The sequence below is a fragment of the Lethenteron reissneri genome, chromosome 28, assembly GCF_015708825.2.
Source record: "Lethenteron reissneri isolate LAM-NWPU_2019-01 chromosome 28, ASM1570882v1, whole genome shotgun sequence".
NCBI classification, from domain to species: Eukaryota; Metazoa; Chordata; class Hyperoartia; order Petromyzontiformes; family Petromyzontidae; genus Lethenteron; species Lethenteron reissneri.
Genome location: NC_083806.1, coordinates 10984475 through 11004637, shown reverse-complemented (window position 1 = coordinate 11004637; position 20163 = coordinate 10984475). Strand labels below are relative to the sequence as shown.

The 20163-nt window shown below is 50.2% G+C and overlaps 1 protein-coding gene across 1 annotated transcript; it reads right to left on the bottom strand.

Annotated features, from left to right (window-relative positions):
* Positions 1-1342: 1342 nt before the first annotated feature.
* On the bottom strand, positions 1343-17597 carry LOC133348955 (testin-like). Its single transcript, XM_061562114.1, has 8 exons — positions 17545-17597; positions 14523-14608; positions 11863-12505; positions 8106-8227; positions 6945-7668; positions 6434-6649; positions 6006-6164; positions 1343-4766 (listed from the first exon to the last, which is right to left on the bottom strand). Exons 1-8 carry the CDS (start codon positions 17563-17565, stop codon positions 4575-4577), a joined length of 2163 nt encoding a protein of 720 aa, XP_061418098.1. The 5' UTR covers positions 17566-17597; the 3' UTR covers positions 1343-4574.
* Between the last annotated feature and the right edge of the window lie 2566 nt (positions 17598-20163).

Sequence of the window (20163 nt, the reverse complement as noted above, 5' to 3'; positions counted from 1 at the left end):
GAAAATAATAAATAATAAAAACAAAAATTCTAATATAATTATTTTATTATGTGTTATTTTTAATTTTTTTATTTTCCTTCTACGTGACTTTACCGAAAGAACCAAGAAGATAATATTGTACATCAATATTGGGGGGGACACATCCCCCCCAATATTCAAATATGCTCAAAATGTCCCCCCCAATATATTGCTATAAAATAGATTTCTGTTTATACGATTGTGGTTATGGTTGTACTTTATTAATCCATAATATCTGCCATTACATACAATGAAACAAGAAATGGTAAAAAAAACCGTCAAAAACAGAGCAATGTAATACAATACACTATTAGACATATTGTAAAAAATAAATAAAAAGTCCATCTCATGTGTTAGTGAATTTTTTAATATTTTAGGCAGTAAATTATTTTTAAACTTAGATTTTTTTTCTGGGTTGGCACCCCCAGACACCCTGGAAGATTTCCCCCCCCCCCCCACCCCGATGTTGACTCCATGGCTACGGCCTTGCTGTGCATACTTAGAAGGCGATCCTAATATCTCGGGGGACCTCGCTGAGAGTTCCTGCCTTTCTATTGCGGGGCTGACCCAATGATGACAGCAGCCGCAGAGAAACGGTGCCCTTGGCAAGAGCAGTCTCTTGGTCTGAGGCAGGGCCGGATTCAGAAGGTTTTTGTAGGGCCTTCAGTGATGCCTTCAATGATTTCGCCTTGTCCCTTCTCTTGCGCTATTCTCTAATGAGAATGAGATTGTGCGAAAAACACCATTTGAAGATGTTATTTGAAAATCTTGCAATGAAAAAAATCGAAAAGGTCATCTTCGGTCTTAATTTCTCTCACCTTATGAAAAAAACTGCTTGACATGACTCTGCCTCTTTGTATAAACACAGTGCCAATCCTTGCTATATATATTTATTCCTAAATATATCTTGGTTCCATTTTTCATTATCATACAAAAAACCCCAAAAACATGGTCACATTTTTTTTCCTAGGCCCTTTTAGTTTGCGTAGGCCCTAGACAGCGTCCACTGTGGCCTACTGGCCAACACGGCCCTGGTTTGGGAGATAGCGAGCAGGTTGAGGGATTAGGTCCTTGGGTTTGTTGGAGGCACATGTATTTGAGTAGGACGGGAAGATAATGTGTTAAAGACCATGCATGAGAGAGCACCATGACAAAGGGATGGCAATCTTGAACTTAGTCCGTAGATCGATGATGGGGGGAGGGGGGGGGAGCCAGTGTAAGCATTTGAACGCGGCAGATTGTGATCTTGGTCGATACCCACCGATTTGGGGTTCCAACCGATGGCTCGCACCGACGTATTTGAAAGCACGTTTGCAATCGACTGTTTGAAAATCAAACCATACCTTTATTTTTTTATAACCCACACATAAAACGCCATACCCGACTACAAAAAAGAAATCCCTCAAATAGCACATGTCCGTGATAAAGTACAATACAGTACACTTCATTCGCACTCCAGTTATTTTAAACTAGGACCTGACATGTTTTGGGTGGACTGGCCCTTGTCACATGAACGTGGAATTCCCATCACTGGTTCAGGGTGGCCGATGGAGATGCACGACCCCCTTCATTGGTCATTTGAGCAGGAAGACATTTTCATTTCTGGCGTCAGATGTCATAAGCTAAGCAGAGTTGAGTCTGGTTGCGTTTAAAAACAGGTTTTATAGGTGGCTGGGCTACATTATGGGCAGGGTCAGACAGATAACCCTCACTACCCGCAAGGCATGAGGGTATTCAGTCAGCAGTGCTCAAATGTTATTTGACTTTTCTTCATCAAGCGAGGCCTCATTGAATATCACAATTATTGTTCACGATGGGGCCTGCATTTGGAGTATGTGGCAGAGAAAACCTAGAGTGTACGAGGTGATAACACTCAATGGTGAGCACACAGACTCACAACAACTGCTTCACTGCCTGGCGCCACCTTTCAGCCCAGAGGGTTTGCGTTTCACAAATTTCCATGTAATACACTCACTTTTTCTACCAAAATTATGAATCACAGGTGTAAACACCATGGCCTGGCAATTTGCGATTTAACTTTTTTGTTACTGGATTGTCTTTCCTGCACGAGAATATTAAGAACAAAAAATAACATTTCTGAAATAAGGTTGTACCTTACATTTAATTACCTTCACACGTAACCTTAAATAAATTTGCTCCAAAAACGTGCAACAGTGCTAAAAAAAAACAAAGACAAAACCGTGTAAGGCCTAGAGTGTGTTCAAGTTGCAGTAAAGGCACTCAGTTGACAGTAACTCAGCAGATACAGTGCATAATGAAAGAGGAACTTTCCTTGTTTCACATTCTTAAAGAATGAAACCTGATGCCCAGTGTATTGCTATCCAATTTTGTGCACCATAACAGAAGACCTTTTTTTTTTAAACATTCACAAGACAGCCAAACATTACACCCTCACCCCTCACTACTAATAACGCCAACATCATTATTATTAATATTCACCAACGTAAAGCAGTGATGTGCTAACCAGTAGTTATGCAACGCCGCGTAGAATTACACAGCCGCGAAATTAAAAATAGTAAAAAAAAAACACCCCTAGCACGTGCTAGTTTGTGCCCCAAAATAAACCGCAAGCTACATTTCACCCATCGTTTTGTGAATGAGCAAAACAAAAACAAAAAAGAGTATCGAGAGGGAAAGAAGAAGCAGGGCAAGCAACAATCTTTCACGCTGAACTCTGATAAATCTCATGGGGTTCCTGATTCTAGTCCCTGTGAGCCTCAGGAATTAACATGAACTCGTGATCTTGAAGGAAGGCTTAGCCTGGTCCTGTGAACCTCCGAAATGGGCCTTATTCCTGTTTTATCAGCAGCAGGAATTAGCAATCGACACTTAAAATACAGAGAGCCTTAGTCTGGTTCTGCGAGCCTCCCGAATTCGCTCCGACCCCTGAGAGTCATAAAGCCTTTTAATAAAATATCCTTTTCAATCTTCGTCAGGCGTTTAACAATATAAATGTGCTTCCACAGAACCGTACCCTCATCACCACCAGGATAAAAATGTGAATTATTATCTTTAAAAACTGCACTCTAATGCTTAGCCTATTAATAATAGGAATAAAACACACGTGACATTCCAACCAATTGCAGGCGGCTGTAATCACAAGGCTACTGTGAAAGCAATGCCTAAATGACAGTAGACGATACGAGTAGTGGTTGCTCAGGAAAAACAAGTCTATTTTGTGAAATGAAAATCTACTTAAATCTTATTTTTTAAATATCATATTTGAATAAACAGAGTTCTATTTATCCTACTACTCAATGGGAAAAAAGTGTCAGCCTGGCTCTGTGACCATCCGGAACGAAAACTGAATCCTCAGCGTGTTTTGTAGGCTCCGAAAAAGGGGTTACACATCAATAGCCACAGATCCACAGCCAACTGCCGCGTCGTTCATGAAAAAAATAAACACTGATCAGGAGCATTCACCCAGAAAACAGAAGAGACTGCTTATCAAATATAACAGTTGCAGCTATGCAATGCCCACACAGAACTTGACTTGCATTACTTAACATTTTACCCACGAGGGCTAATCCAAAAGCTCACGAAATAATTTTATCACGATAATAGGGAGTTAAATAAATGGCCCGCGCTTCTTGCTAATATGTAACCTGGATTCATCATCGTTACCACCTCCTGAATTGTGCGAACGCAGTCGTGTGCTTCGGCGGGGCCAATCGCACCGCAGGGCCCGTCAGTCAGTGCGAGTTTGGAACCACGTGAGGGTTATCGCGCGTAGACTGAGCAATGACGTCGACGCAAAATTCCGTGTTCAACTGGGGCAGTCGCTGTGCAGCGAAAGAGACGCCTTTGAAGGGGGGCGTCACACAAATTAGAAACTATTACGGACAAGATAAAAAAACACTGCCTTGTAAGGAAAATATCTACGATAGGTGATGTTACCAGCAATAGCCCTTCTCTTCGCACATTAAGGTCATTACTCAAAACTTCGCCAATTATATATGTTTAATATTAAGCCCACACAGTGTTATTTGACAATTGATTTTGTTTCTCTGTTAACTCTGCTTGTGCACTACGACTGACACAGTAATCACCAAACTAATTTGTGATAAAATCATTTTCACAAGCTTTTTGACCACATCTCATACGTAAAACATCATCCACTTTTTTCCAGCCGCCGCTTTGTAATTGGTAATTTACATTGTAGGGATGATTTCAAAGTAATCAATCTACGATCACCAAGTACTTGAAGAAGTTCAAAAAATTACTATTCAACATATCGTGCATTTATAACCTTTAACGATTTTTTTGACATTCCCACCACACGTTAGCGTCATGACAACGCCACGCATGGGGTTACGTCATGCCGCTGCTAAAAGCCTCAAGTACTCGGCAATCGAAAATTGATTACACGTCCCAAAATCGCCAACTTCAGCCACGATTCACGTGCAGTTTCCTTGGTTGGGCCGCGTGTTGAGGCCCCGAAGACACTCCCCGGCCCACAGATACGTATAATCATCACCCATTATCATCGATTCTATGCTGGTTAAGGCCTCTCCAAAAAGGCCCTTCCGTGGGGCTCAGCCCACGACCTTGCCACGGCAGTCGGCGGAGCAGAAGATCATGGCCTGGTGCGGCAGGAAGCGCAGTCCGACGAGCGGGATGCCGCAGCAGGAGCACAGGAAGCAGGTGGGATCGGCGTGCCAGCTGAACTCCCCCAGCGTCACGCGCTGAGCCTCCGGCTCAATGCTGCCCTGGCAAGACTGGCATGACTGCCAGGGGAGAGAAAGACAGCAAGGATGAGAAATTGACGTTAATGTTGATGCACGAAACTTGCCGGGAAGAGATTCGCACCTTTCCCGAAAACGCACTGCATCGCCTCGCTAATCTGTGCCGTTGTTGGCGATGGGACAGATCAACGCATTTTTGCCAAGAATCTGGAGAAAAGGAACATTGGCCATCAGTGTCGCGTCGTGAGACAAGGTATCCACCAATTGGTCTCCCTTGCAGAGCAGTGCAACCCTTCATGTTCGAGAACAGCCCATGTAAGTGGATATCGAATAACTCAGGCAAGACTTAAATTGTAAGGGCGGGAAAGTGCTGCTCCCTACTCTGTCAGTAGAGGGCAGCCCTTTCCCACACAGCCAAATTGTCCAGAACCGCTTTTTTATGCAGTCATCGGTGACTGAGCCGAGACCAGCAACTAAAAATACTTAAGAATCAGCTTCATTCACAAGCGGCTGCCTGGATATGAACTCAGGCTCTGTGGTGCCAGCCTGGTGATCCGACGTCTGAGCCACCTCTACTCAAGGGACACAATGTCAGGCAAGGAGTACAATCCACTGAGCGAGGTTGTCCCCCCCCCTCAAAGCGGTTTATAATGGCCATGTGAGAGACACTGAAAATCATCAACATTTCATAAACATGCACATCCTATTGTAAACCTATTGACAGATGAAGGCCTTTATCCATTCCACATTGGTCACGGGGGTTGTTTAACCACATTTCACCACACTGGTCAACGGGGGTTGGTGAAAGGATCAGGCTCGGGACCGCTTCAGATAGCGCTCACCACAGCGTGTTAGCCGTGGCCAGGAATCGCACTGAACTAACCACTACATCGAGTGTGCAGGCGGTACAACTGCACCAGGGCGCACGGGCCAGAATGGATCAAGCGCAGGGCCACAAAATGAGGATGAAATGAGACAGGAATGCCCATTTAATTCCTTGCGCCAGGGCGCAATGCATATTCGGTCCACGTCCTAACGGCCAATCACTTGAACCCTCCGATGTGGATTTGTCGAGCTGCACCCGCGTGTTGTTCGGCACGACGTTCCGACGCTTTGCCCCACATGCAAGGGAGCTTTATTCGGCAACTCCGAGCGCACGTGCGGCGAAACGTCGGACATCAAACAACGTGCGGCAAAAAAGGCGCCCCCCACCCCCCCCCCCCACCGGCTGCGGTGGCCGAGCAGCTACGGCGTGTGTGCATGCGTGCGTGCGTGCCGTACCCGTGCGTATTTCTTCATGTAGCAGGGCTTGCACACGGGCTTGTCCTGCTCCATCACGTAGATCTCTCCGGCCAGAACGCAGTCACACTCGAAGCAGCAGAAGTGCTTGAGGTGCCAGTTCTGCTCCTCCGCCTGCGTGTACTCCTTGGAGAATATCAACTGTGTCCACACAAACAACAAAGACAAAGGTCCCCCGTATAGCCTTAAGAGACTGCTGGGGTAAGTGCTATTAGCGAGTAGCACCTATGAAGGCCGGCACGGCAGACAAGGTGGGGTGGGTGGCCAGCACCACGCCCGGCCGCCTTTGTCTCCCTCGTGGCGATGTTTACACTGCACCCCTTAGTACCACGGGATGGGAACTGCTAGGCCACCCCGCGCACGCAGTGGGAACGCGGCCGCAGGGAGGAACCACGGCGCGGCGGAGAGACCTCGTCGCAGCCTCCGCAGCGGGGCCGCTCCGTGTCGCAGTAGTGGCGGCCGCAGTAGAGCTTCCCGCGCTTCCAGAAGTAGACGAGGTCGACGAGGATCTCATCGCACGCCGAGCAGCAGAAGCAGCCGGGGTGCCACAGGTGCTGCGAGCCGGCGCGCTCCGCAAACACCGCGGGGTCGCCCTGCTGCATCGGCTGCTTGCAGCGGTTGCAGCGCTAGGGAATGGCGGTTGGAGGGGAGGGGAGGCAGCAGTGTTCATTTGTCAACACGCACGCAGGGACGACGTCGGGGGAAGTCAAGTCTGTGGATTTTATCGGAGACATTCTCTTCACGCATCTATGAGAGGTGCGACATTCACCACAATGGCAAACGTAATAAAAATAGTTTTTAACTGAATAATGGACCCTGAATCATGAATCACAAGAATGCAAGGATTGTGGATGGGGTGGTTGAATAATTATTAAATGCCTCTCACGGATTATGACATTCGCCAGAGGTGCCACGACTTACATAGTCTCTCTGCGCCTGTGCCGCTCCATCTCCGACTCCTCTTTCGCCGACGGAAGCTTCCCCAGCTGCTTGGGCAAAGGCAGCTGAACCTCCAACCCAACCGGCACCACCGCCGGCACCACCGCCAGCACCACCGCCAGCACCACCGCCACCAGCGGCACCACCACCACCAGCACCACCAGCGGCACCAGCAATACCACCACCAGCGGCACTACCAAAACCACCGCTGGCACCAGCACCGCCAGCACTACCAGCAACACCAGCACCACCAGCACCACCAGCACCACCCCTCTGGCTTGACCCTCCACCTGCTGCTTGGTTCCACGAGCCACTCTTCTGCCCCGCGGCTCCCGACTGGCCAGACAAGCCCTCGTTGTCCGCTTGCGATTGGTCAGCAGCGCCGGCTCCGGGCTTCCTCCCCGCGATGAAGAGAGACGCCGTGACCCTCTTGCGGGACGGGCTGTCGGCCGCTCCTCCGGCGAGCTCGCCACCGACCGGCGGTGCAGAGGGATGACCACCACCGCCGGCGCCACTGCCGTGCGCTGAACTTGCAGAGCCTGTGGCCCCTGGGCCCATCCCATGGGTAAAGCCGCCACCGACACCACCCTGGATGAGCAGCACCTGGTGGGGCAGCATAACATCCCCGACACCCAGCGCCTCCGCCTTGTACTTCTTGACAAAGTCCTCCATCTGCTTCACCTCGGCCGCAGAGAGGTCGTGGCACCTGCACGAGACGCAGTGCGAACCCGACACATTGAAGAGCGGCCGGCCCATGGAGGTGGATACCGGCAGAGTTGCCTGCAATTTCCCTGCAAGTGACCTCTATTTCACACACAATAGGGGGCAGCATTTTCCCATCCGCCCTGCCTCTGAGCGTAACGTCCGTCAGATGACCGATATATTTAATTCTCCCAGACGGGAGTGTAGACAAATTAAGTCCAGACAAAACTTAAGCCTAATGGTTTGTTGCGCTGTCAACTGTGGCCAAGCTGAGACCGGACAGATCTATGAAGGAGATGTGTTGCCTATATTTATTTATTTAGAAACCATCAACTCAATAGACCTGAAAAGCCAGTGTAATCGCAGGAGTTTACCCGGATTCGAATGTGTTTAGCAACATCTGTGGCGGTGATACATCGTCATCGGTAGCGTGATCCTCACCTGCTGGGGTCCTGGTCGTGCTCTGGCAGCTGTCTGGCCAGCTGCCTGCGCCGATACATGGCGCCCTGGCTGCCCTCGATGGGCTGCTTGTCTCTGGGCAGCAGCTCGATGTAGCGCCGTGCCTGCAGGATGGCAGAAGTGGAGAGGGCGTCGGAGATGTCACGGGGCATATTTGTTATTTTATTATTTGCGATGTTCACCCAGGAAAGTCTTACTAAGAATCTCAAGATTATAGGCGCGCCGGTCGCCCATCCAAACACTTTGCGGGCTGAACCCTGCTTTGCCCCTGACGAGGTTGGGCACATTCCGGGTGACTCTCGTGTGTGCTTTAAAGCCTCAGAGTCCAACCTGACATGGCCGTATTTATCTTTCAGATCACTGACTCCGGCCATTCCCTTCAGATGGCTCTTTTGAGTTGGTGGTCTCGACAAGGCTGACGGGGGGGGGGGGGGTTCATGCAATGTGGTGGCCGCATGACAACGTGCATGCAGGGCACACAGAGGGGGAGGTGTGCCCCTCCTTAGCCGGGCGGATGGTGGCACACGCCCGTAATCCAGCACTGCTGAAGCAAGGGTTGGCGGATATCACAAATGTTGCGGAACTTCCTCTCCGTGGGCGTCCTGGCGGAGCCATACCCTGGCTTTCCTGGAGAAGGCGGAGCAGCGGAGTGCAGACGAATGTCGTCTGTCCCTTCGGCATGGGACAGAGGGCTGTCCCTTCGCATGCGTGGGTTTACTTCGGGTGCTCCAGTTTCCTCCCACTCGTTTAAACGCTCGTGTATTGCCTGAAAAGCATTTTAATATACAGGACTGCAGAGTTTGGGCAATTTCTGGTGCCGGCTGCCTTCCAGCTTGTCTGTGGTTCCTCAGCGATTGTAAAAGATTTGCATGAACTACGACGCTGTATATAAAACTGAACATTATTATTATTCTTCCCGCTGGTTGGGAGCAGACACACCCTTAGCGTGTATTTGTTCTCAACCGGCACGTTGCATTCTAGTGTTGTGACGATGGGGGTTTTGTCGTCATTTTCAAAGACGGGTGGACACCACAGGCCAACAATCACTACGATCTCCGTGCTATTGTTGTTGCGAGGTTAACTTACAACGCCTGTACAAGGCCACCCTTAACAAGCGTCAGTGCGACCATAAATACTGCAGGAGAAATCTTCAGCCGTGCAAACATTTTCAACTGCCGTACGTGGCAATTTGCTGGTGGATGAGGGTCTGTTCACAACACTGTGCAGGTCGCGGGGAAGGGGGGGGGATTTATGTGACCATACTTCACCGCGCTGGTCTGTGAACGGTGGGGAGCGGACGTGAGACCTTAGAAGTACAGTAGAATATTGGACGTTGCTGCACCGCCCTCTGCTGCCAACCAAGTAACCCATCCAAGCAACTACTCGTAGCAATCGTCGCCCCCAACTGCAAAAACTTAACAGGAACCTTCTGAAAAAGAGTCATGAGACTCAGGCTATGCTGGGTAAACAAGCGTAGTTGTAAGAATAATATCCACGCTCAGCCACGCTTATCTTCGGAGGTCGTGGGTGATTTGATCAGTTTAAATCCTCTGCTCTCTCTGCTATGAACAAAAGTCGCTGCTCAAAACCTCAGCCGACTCAATCGTAGTTTTCTGTCATAATGGCAGCGGTAATGATTGAGGTTTTGTGTTAATTTAGATCTGTCTCTATGCGTGTCAGTCATCGCAGTCGAGACTGCTTTAATCCACTCACGGTGAGCACGTACGTCCGGAATGCAGCGCCGTTGTAAAACAGTTTATGCCAGGAGGTGAGAAAAACCTTCTCATTACCGTGGCCCAAATAAGGACTTTTAAATAACCTTTGGCAGGCCACACATTAACGCAGGCCTTGACGTTATCCAGTCATAACAAGGAAAACAGCGGGGGGGGGGGGGGGGGGGGGGGGGGGGCTCACCTTCACTTGGTGCACTAAAATCTTACAAACACTGTGTTGCTACGGTGGAAACATTTTCTCCGCAAGTAACCAATTAGTGCGAATACTGCCGTGGTGCTAATGATTCACACAACGGACTTGCAATCCAGAGGTCGCCAGTTCGATTTCCATCTCGTGGCTCAGCGGTTGAAACGGTGGGGCAAGTTGCTCAAAACCTTCCCCCGCACCGCCTCCGTCCACCCAGCAGGGCAAATGGCGACGCCACAGTTAAGTCAATCGGCAGGTCGCGGTGTGGCGGGGATATATGTGGGCACAATACTCCTATTTCAAGATGTCTGATCGGCGTGGAAGAGGAGACCAAATACCCACTCGAGGGGGCTTGAAAGAGACCCTTCTGCCAGCAGTGGCATAAGCAATATATTGCAGGGCTGCGCCTTTGCCATCTTTTACCCAATTTATTCGGCTAAGATGCAGCTTGCAGTGGACGCACACATATCGCTTAAGTGGTATGCCCTCATATGGCCAGCGGGCTATGTGAAATAAGGTCCAGCCCATGGGCCATATGTCCCTCAAATCAACGCCCGGATTACCCGGTGGGCCATCATCACCGCTGGATCCGCGAGGCATCGGCAATGTTCTCCCATTGGGCGTCCCCCCTGCCATCAGCGGGCGGGAATCCGCAGTCGGAAGGTCGCGAGTTAGAATCCCGGTTCAACGGTCAATTCAGAATATCGTGGGGATCACAATTGTGCATTTACAGGGCTGTTAAATACCCCAGGATCTCAAAGCGCCCAACACCACATCTCATCTCAAACATTCCAATTCTCGGCTGCAGTCACAAGGGGAAAACCACAGACGGCAGCCGTCTCTCTGCGGCGCAGAGAAACGGCTGCGCACGCACCAGCCCGGCAAACAGCACCACCATCACCACCATCACCACCATCATCACCATCATCACCACCATCAACCGCCTATGGTCATCGTACGGCTAGACCGACCTCGGCCACGAGAATGTGTAATTTACATCACTGGCTCAAGCCTGCCGACTTAGATGAGCGTCCCGCCCAATCTGCTCTTGCGAACGATGAAATGATTCGATAATGTAAACGATGGCACGCGGGAGCAGCCGGAGCAAAGGTTGGCAGCGCTCGCTTCAGCAGAGGGCGTAGCGTTGCCACAGTGAATCTGCCACCTCCGAGCGGAGGGCACTGTATGTGCAAGGATGAGCTCACGAGACCAGAATCACTCGAGGTCCTTTGTTACAGTTTTGCAGTGGCATGTGCCCATATCCGGTTAAAGCTTGCAGAACAACCGGATTTCGTGTCATTACATTGACGATATATTACCCCCACGCTTCAATACATGAACTGTATAAGCAATGGGACTATCCTTAATAATAATAATGCCAATTATTTAATAAGGAAAGTCTTATCGAATCTCAAGATGATATTTCAAGACCGTTCTTGATCAGTACCATCGATGTGCTTTGAAACAGGGGCGTTGCCTCCTCTTATCTAGTTTTTCTTTTAATGTCGGTGCTCTTGATGAACCTATTGAGTTTCTTGTTGCTATTTGTGCTTGTGCACCACTGCCAATGCAGAATCGCCAAATCATTTAATTAATGAGTGGCTTCATGTGGGTCACACTCCCTGCCATCTCCTGGCCACCTCGTTGTGGATTTAATTTTGAAAAACGAATTAGCGACGGAAAAATATTCACCACAAAGCAATTGTCGTTTTTATCTTCAATCAGACGAAACCGCGACGAAGACTCCACCCGGTTGCCGTCGACTAAAGATTCAAATAAGAATTGCAGACGACACGAGCACCGCCTCCACGATTCTTACCACGGCCCTCTCGAGCCCGGGAGGCGCCCACTCTAGCACCACCGCGGTCCGAACGTCCCCCCCGGCCACCGTGACGCCCGCCGCGCCGGGGACGCGGCTCGGAACACCGCCAGCGGGTGGAGCCGTACTCGACCCAGAAAGTTGCACCGAGCCAGGACCTCCAGGAGAGCCGCCCACACCCACGGAGCCGCCAGTTTTAGAATCCCGGCCCGTCGCGGCCCCCGGTGCGGAACCAGGGGCTCGGGGCAATCCAGGTTCTCCACCGGCAGCAGAACCGGAGACCTTTCCATCTCCGGGACCAGCGCCGGCAGACCTGGGCATTCCGGAGCCGGCGCTTGCGAGCGAAGCGGAGTCGAAGCCAGAGTCGAAATTGGAGGAGGAGCTGGAGGAGGATCCGATGGAGAGGGAGCTGAAGGAGAGCTGGGCGGAGGGAGAGCGGTCGTCCAGGACGATGCGGTGGTTGTGGCCGCCCACTCCCCGCGGCTGCTGCTGTTCGAGCCGCGTCTCCATGTCGGAGCGGATTCTATCGGCCACCCCGGCGTAGCGAGAATCCTCAAACAGCCGCCCCACCTTGCGCTGCGCCTCCTCCTCCATCTGGATGTCATGCTCCTCAAGGCCGCACTTGCAGTTGCGGCAGATCTTCCTGCACGACGAAGGGCACAGGACGCTCGGCGTGAGTGGGAGTAAAACGCGACGATATCAGCGGTGGTGAGGTGTGCGAGCGACGGTTTGGTGGTTTGCTAAGTACTCTCCAGTCCGTGTTTCCAAGTATAAATAAAATCCGCTGGAGTCCAGCCGCCTATTGGCTTTCCAGACCAATGTCATCCAGCAGCCTTTGTTTTGGGCAAACACCTTTAAGTATCGTATCACTTTTTGATTCTCAGCTACTCGACCGGTTAATATTTAACAATCGCTGCTGGCACATGCAACTTTTCAGTTTGTCAAAACTTTAACGCACTGTCTTGACACATTGATAAAATACACCGAGGAGTGTTTGCTTGCTGCGTTTCGACAATTGCTGCAGGACAAACACTGGCGGGCAAAAGGCCGCTGGTCAATAAAATTAAAGGTTTTATTTTGGCGATAATAGGTACGTTAAACTTTGATCATTAGATGTGCTTTACAAACATAAAATATACTTTTCAACTTCACTTAATCGTGGACACCCCATGCTTTCTTTTTGAGAAACTTATCCAAAACCATAACCAACCACACTAATCACGCAGTAGCAGGAAGTTACAGAACGCTGGTTTCCGATTGACAACAAATGTTACAATAGAGTTCAAGCGGACGTGTGTGCGTGTCTGCATGTAATTCCATACAGCCTCAACGCGCACCTAGTCTGGCACGAGCAGTATGGTGACATCACCGCCACTGGCGGTTAAATCAGAGCTGTTGTCGCTCTATGTGCCGAGCGACTTGTACCACAACGCCCGCAGGCTGGAAGGGTCGCAGCGATGCAGGAGTTCCCACACAGCGCGATGAACCCAACGCGACCGGCCTTCGATTCGCATCGCAGCTGACATCAGCGGTGAGCAATATCTAAACCGGTCCTAGGCCTCCCCTAGTCGCACCTCCGATTGGCACGGTTGGCTACGTTCGGTGCGAATGAAGTTCAACGTACACACGCACATACAGTCCAACTCGGCCTCGTGTGAGTACCCGGTGCCGTACGTAAACACGAGCACTGGGTTGGCAAAGGCGGCCAGGCAGGGGGCTGTCCCAAGCCACCTCCCCTCGTGTCATGCAGGCCTTATTTGGCACCGGATAAAGGCACTTACATGTTTTCAAGGTTTAAAGAATAGATATCTTTACAATTATTTACCGCGTTCCAATGTGGGGAAACCACTCGTTGTGTACATAGCTGGGTTGAGTGCTACCCACACCCTGAAGGGGGAGGAGGGAGAGGGGCGGTCGGTGCCGGACCCCGGCGGTGGCGAGCTGAGAGATGGCCTCACAGTTCCGCTCCGCACCAAAGTTACGCGTGTCTGTGTTACGTCTCCGACGCCTGCTGATGGACCGGGCCATATAGGGGTCCACGTCCATTGAGGGGTACTTGTGCATTCAGGACAGAGCTAATTCAGTCAGCATTTAGTTGTTATACGAGTCACAGTCTCGGTCTAGTCAACGGCAACCGGTGGAGTCTTAGGCAAGCCTTATTTCTGTGGATTTCATTGAGTCATTCTCGTAGTCTGGTCGACTAAAGCAGTCACACATGAGTCAAACTCTCTGGGCTATTAAATGTTGATGTGAGGGGCGGGAAACTCCACCCCCCGCCCCTGCCAATTATATTAAATTATTTGGTGATGCCGCTGCTGCGTTGGCAGTGATGCACATAAGAAAAAATAACCTCAAAATATAGACATTCGTCAATAACGCTGCGTGGCCTTAAAAGGTAAGCATTATTATTGGCGTCTCTTTGCTCGATGGCCTCTCTTATTGGTGCTATAAAGAATGGCTTATTGCCTCAAAAGTCGTCTATATCGTTAGGTGAGCCCGTCCGTGAACTCAGTAAATATTTTCAAGAACACACATAGCCAATTCAAATGTTAGGTCATCCTCAGCGCACTGCACTGAAGAAGGCGGCCAAAAGAACAAAGACGGAGGGAGTTCATTGGGGCCCCCGTGACGTTGACGATCGTGTGCGGTGAGCACTGCACCTCCAGAAGTGCAGCTCGAAGCCCTCGCACTTCTCCCGGCACTTGAGGCACGGCGCTCCCGCCCCCAGCTCGTGGGAAATGGTACCCTGGCCAGAGAGACAGCCCGAGGAATCGGGAGGTAAGCGGGGAAAAGAGAGTTCATCGTGAGATGGGGAGACAGGGGAAGTGGGGGACAAGGAGACAGGGTAAATGGTGAGACAGCGAGATAGGGAATGGAGACAAGACAGGGAGATGGGGAGAGAGGAGACAGACAGCACATGGCACCATGAGTCATGGGGCGTGGGCGATTGGATGTGTACCGAATCAGCTCGCACGCCAGGCCAAACTTCACATCCATATACTTGCTGATAAAACAGATGTGCAGGCTACACGGGTAATATTACGCAGCTGCACTAGCTACATCATAGAGATGCACAACATTTCTGTACTCGGCACACCACACCCAATAGTCCACTCGTTATGGCTGTGGCTACTAGTTATGTGCCTACTCTAGTCTGTAAGTAATGTGGAGAATAATCAGTGAGAAATTTATACACGGGCTCCACTACACACCCCCACGTTGAGGCTTCCACAAACAACTGGCAGACCACCCACAACTCACCAGCACTCACCAGCACTCTCTAGCACTCACCACCTCTCACCACCTCTCACCACCACTCACCACCACTCACCACCACTCACCACCACTCACCACCACTCACCACCACTCACCACCACTCACCACCACTCACCACCACTCACCACCACTCACCACCACTCATCACCACTCATCAGCAATCACCAGCAATCACCAGCACTCACCAGCACTCACCAGCACTCATCACCCCAACACTCCAGCAATCACCACTCTCCTGCAATCGCTACTCACCACCGCTCACAAATCGCCACCACTATACTCTGCTCAGAGATAACAGAAGATAAAGTTTAATTGCGCTGCCAGATGGACAAAATATCTCGGTAAAACTGTCAACAGATCTCCGTTTAATCGAGCGATGGACCAGTGCTCATCTCCGTTGGTGGCCTGAAGCCAGTAGTTGAAATTCCCCATTCCCGTGGCCAGGACCAATTATATCTATAGATGGTCACTGATGACTTTATGCAAAATGTGTCCTAATTTAAATGACCCATGGGGAGTTGGAACGGTCAATGTTATTGCATTACGCATGTAAAAATAAGTCAACACGATTGTTAATAACACTGCCTTGAAAGGAAAACATATGATAGGTTAAGTTGCGGGCAAGGCCCTTCTTTACAGCCTGAATTGGAGAATTGCCATTGCCTGAAAAGTTGCCGATCATGTATTTGTCCTTTTAAGGTCACAGTGCTATTGGCAAATGTGTGGAGTTATTTTTTATTTTGTCTTGTGCACCACTGCCAACGCAGACGCATCAACACTAATTTCTGTTAGCGATGAATATTGTTCTGAGTTTACTCAACAGTGATTCCGCCTATCATCACTTCGGGATCGATAAAATTTGGTACCACGTTAGCGAACTCAACTGTGGTCACTCTACTAAGGCATTACATCGCACCCATCACATATCAACATGGTGTTCACCTATCATCACCACACAACCACCATCACAGATCATTCACCACACAACCACCATCACCACACAACAACCACACAACCACCACACATCAACCACCATCACACATCAGCCACCACACAACCACCATCACACATCAGCCACCATCACACATCAGCCACCACACAACCACCATCACACATCAGCCACCACACAACCACCATCACACATCAGCCACCACACAACCACCATCACACATCAACCACCACACAACCACCACCACACAACCACCACCACACAACCACCATCACACATCAACCACCATCACCCATCAACCACCACACAACCACCATCACACATCAACCACCACACAACCACCATCACCACACAACCACCATCACCCATCAACCACCACACAACCACCATCACACATCAACCACCATCACACATCAACCACCATCACACATCAACCACCACACAACCACCATCACCACACAACCACCACACAACAACCATCACCACACAACCACCATCACCACACAACAACCACCATCATACATCAACCACCCCACAACCACCATCACCACACAACAACCACCATCATACATCAACCACCCCACAACCACCATCACCCCACAACCACCATCACCCCACAACCACCATCATACATCAACTATCACACACAACAACCACCACCCCACAATCAAACTTGGACTACACGACGATTTCTCATGTATCAGTGACTTATTATTCATGCACATTTCAGTGAATCTAACAAATGGTACAACTTAGACAAAACATAAAATTGTTTTAAAACTCGATCACTCACCACGTGTCACCATACTACAACGTTTAAAATAATCACAAATCATCTGTTACCATCATCACACAACTTCACGGCACTGACCCACCATCCTTCTCACTCATCACCCACATCATTTTCAAACTCCACAAATGACCATCGCACATCGATCACGACACATCATCACCATCATCACCCCATCTCCATAACCCATCCACATCATCACCTCCGATTAGCACGGTCGGCTACGTACGGTGCGAAAGAAGTTCAACATACATGCAACAACCACATCGCACATCACAACAACCATCATCATCATCACTGCCATGCATCACGACATCACCTTCACGCAAGCCACAAAGACAAAGGACCCCTCCCGGTATAGCCTGCACAGACTGTTGGGACAAGTGCTGTTAAGCGAGCGCCTATGAAGGGTGGACATCACCACGCACGGCCGTCTTTGTCTCCCCGGCGGTGATGTTTGGAGCCTCAATGGAGAAGTGCCATTGTCCCGGGACGGTTAAAAAAGTGCAATTCGGGTGGCACGATTTGTATGGCGGCGCGCTAACCCCTACACTACAGCTCCCCCCACACAACCCACACCACCATCACCACCACCACCACAACACCCATCGCTATCACATCACGCTACACCAGAACACATCGCCACAAGGCAACCATCGCAACGCACCTTCTTTTGCTCTCGCTCCATTGTTGGTCGCTCCGTCCGACTTCTGTGGCACGGGTGGGGCGGGGGCGGGAATATGAGTAACAAGGGGCGGGGCCATAAGTAGTAGGGGCGGGACCATGAGTAGTTAGGGGCGTGGCTATGAGTAACAGGGGGCGGGCCATGAGTTGTAGGGGGCGTGGCCATAAGTAGTTAGGGGCGTGGCCATGAGTTGTAGGGGGCGTGGCTATGAGTAACAGGGGGCGGGCCATAAGTAGTTAGGGGCGTGGCTATGAGTAACAGGGGGCGGGGCCATAAGTAGTTAGGGGCGTGGCTATGAGTTACAGTGGGCGGGGCCATAAGTAGTTGGGGGCGTGGCCATGAGGAACAGGGGCGGGGCATAAATAGTTAGGGGCGTGGCTATGAGTAACAGGGGCGGGGCATAAGTAGTTAGGGGCGTGGTTATGAGTAACAGGGGGCGGGGCATACGTAGTTAGGGGCGTGGTTATGAGTAACAGGGGGCGGGGCATACGTAGTTAGGGGCGTGGTTATGAGTAACAGGGGGCGGGGCATACGTAGTATTTACTTAATACAGCTGTCGGGCTGTGACGGTTCCACCTGAAGACGGAAGCTTGTGTTGCCTCCGAAACGTCGTGATTTTTATTTGATTCAGAGTCTGTCTTTCCGACAGCCCTGTTCTTCACCTGAGGACGGCTGTTTGCGTTGTGGCCGAAACGTCGTGAGAATTGTATTTTATTATGTAATATTTTTATTATTTAATTATTTCCCTTCTACGTGCCTTTACCGAAAGAACCAAGAAGATGAATCCCTGCAGTCACGAAATCTTGAAATCGAAAAATCACCCAAACACAAACAAATAAAACTAAACCATCCCCATCCTACTAGACAATGGCCAACTGAGGTATTAACTTATTTTTAAAAAGCGATCTGCCCACAAATCATAGCTGAACAAAATGGCTTAACATTTGGACATTTATAGCAGAAAAATAATCGAAATACTCTAAACGCGTGATGTCGATTCTAAATGCGGTGGGAAAAACCGAAGGACCCGGAGAAAGAAATCCACGCGACCACGGGGAGAGAAAGACACACAAACTCCAAATATACAGCAGCAGCAGCAGCAAGCGTCAGGGTCGTGATCAAACCCACGACCTCCTGTATACCAGGCGAGGTAATCAACATCTCCTAGCCACCGTGATGATGATGAGAGAGACACGCAAACTCCAAATATACAGCAGCAGGCGTCAGGGTCGGAATAAAACCCACGACCTCCTGTATACCAAGCGAGGTAGTCAACATCTCCTAGCCACCGTGATGATGATGAGAGAGGCATGCAAACTCCAAATACACAGCAGCAGTCAGGGTCGGAATAAAACCCACGACCTCCTGTATACCAGGCGAGGTAGTCAACATCTCATAGCCACCGTGATGATGATGGTGATGAGAGGATTTTCTGTTTGCACTTAGTCACATATTCACTTTAAGATGTTTTTTGTTCATGTTTTTGTTTTTTGTTTGTTGCGGTTGCACCCGATTCAAGAGCTGAATGGCTCACAGGGCTAGACCTAATAAATGAACTTGAACTTGAAGAGAGAGACACGCAAACTCCAAATATACAGCAGCAGGCGTCAGGGTCGGGATCAAACCCGCGACCTCCTGCACACCAGGAGAGGTAGTCAACATCTCCTAGCCACCGTGATGATGATGAGAGAGAGAGACACGCAAACTCCAAATATACAGCAGCAGGCGTCAGGGTTAGGGATCAAACCCACGACCTCCTGCACACCAGGAGAGGTAGTCAACATCTCCTAGCCACCGTGATGATGATGATGAGAGAGACGCAAACTCCAAACAGCAGGCGTCAGGGTCTGGATCAAACCCGCGACCTCCTGCACACCAGGAGAGGTAGTCAACATCTAGCCACCGTGATGATGATGAGAGAAAGAGACACGCAAACTCCAAATATACAGCAGCAGCAGGCGTCAGGGTCTGGATCAAACCCACGACCTCCTGCACACCAGGCGAGGTAGTCAACATCTCCTAGCCACCGTGATGATGATGAGAGAGACACGCAAACTCCAAATATACAGCAGCAGGCGTCAGGGTTAGGGATCAAACCCACGACCTCCTGCACACCAGATGAGGTAGTCAACATCTCCTATCCACCGTGATGATGATGAGAGAGACGCAAACTCCAGACAGCAGGCGTCAGGGTCTGGATTAAACCCACGACCTCCTGCACACCAGGCGAGGTAGTCAACATTTCATAGCCACCGTAATGATGATGATGGTGATGAGAGAGAGACACGCAAACTCCAAATATACAGCAGCAGGCGTCAGGGTTAGGGATCAAACCCACGACCTCCTGCACACCAGGCGAGGTAGTCAACATCTCATAGCCACCGTAATGATGATGATGGTGATGAGAGAGAGACACGCAAACTCCAAATATACAGCAGCAGGCGTCAGGGTCAGGATAAAACCCACGACCTCCTATATACCAGGCGAGGTAGTTAACATCTCACCACCACCACCACCGCCACGGTGCATCAAGCGGTGCACTCGGACGAGGTCACGAGACGGAGCCACCACGCGGGTCGTGGGCGAGGCGCGAGCGGTGGG

Bases quoted from the DNA above. Each gene is read 5' to 3' on its own strand.
- LOC133348955 (XM_061562114.1), bottom strand. From the start codon at position 17,565: ATGGAGCGAGAGCAAAAGAAG. The intron at 12,506-14,522 runs GTGCAGTGCTCA...TTCGTCGTGCAG, and splicing joins TTCGAGCTGCACTTCTGGAG to GAAGATCTGCCGCAACTGCA. The intron at 6,650-6,944 runs GTAAGTCGTGGC...GCCATTCCCTAG, and splicing joins CACAGGCGCAGAGAGACTAT to CGCTGCAACCGCTGCAAGCA.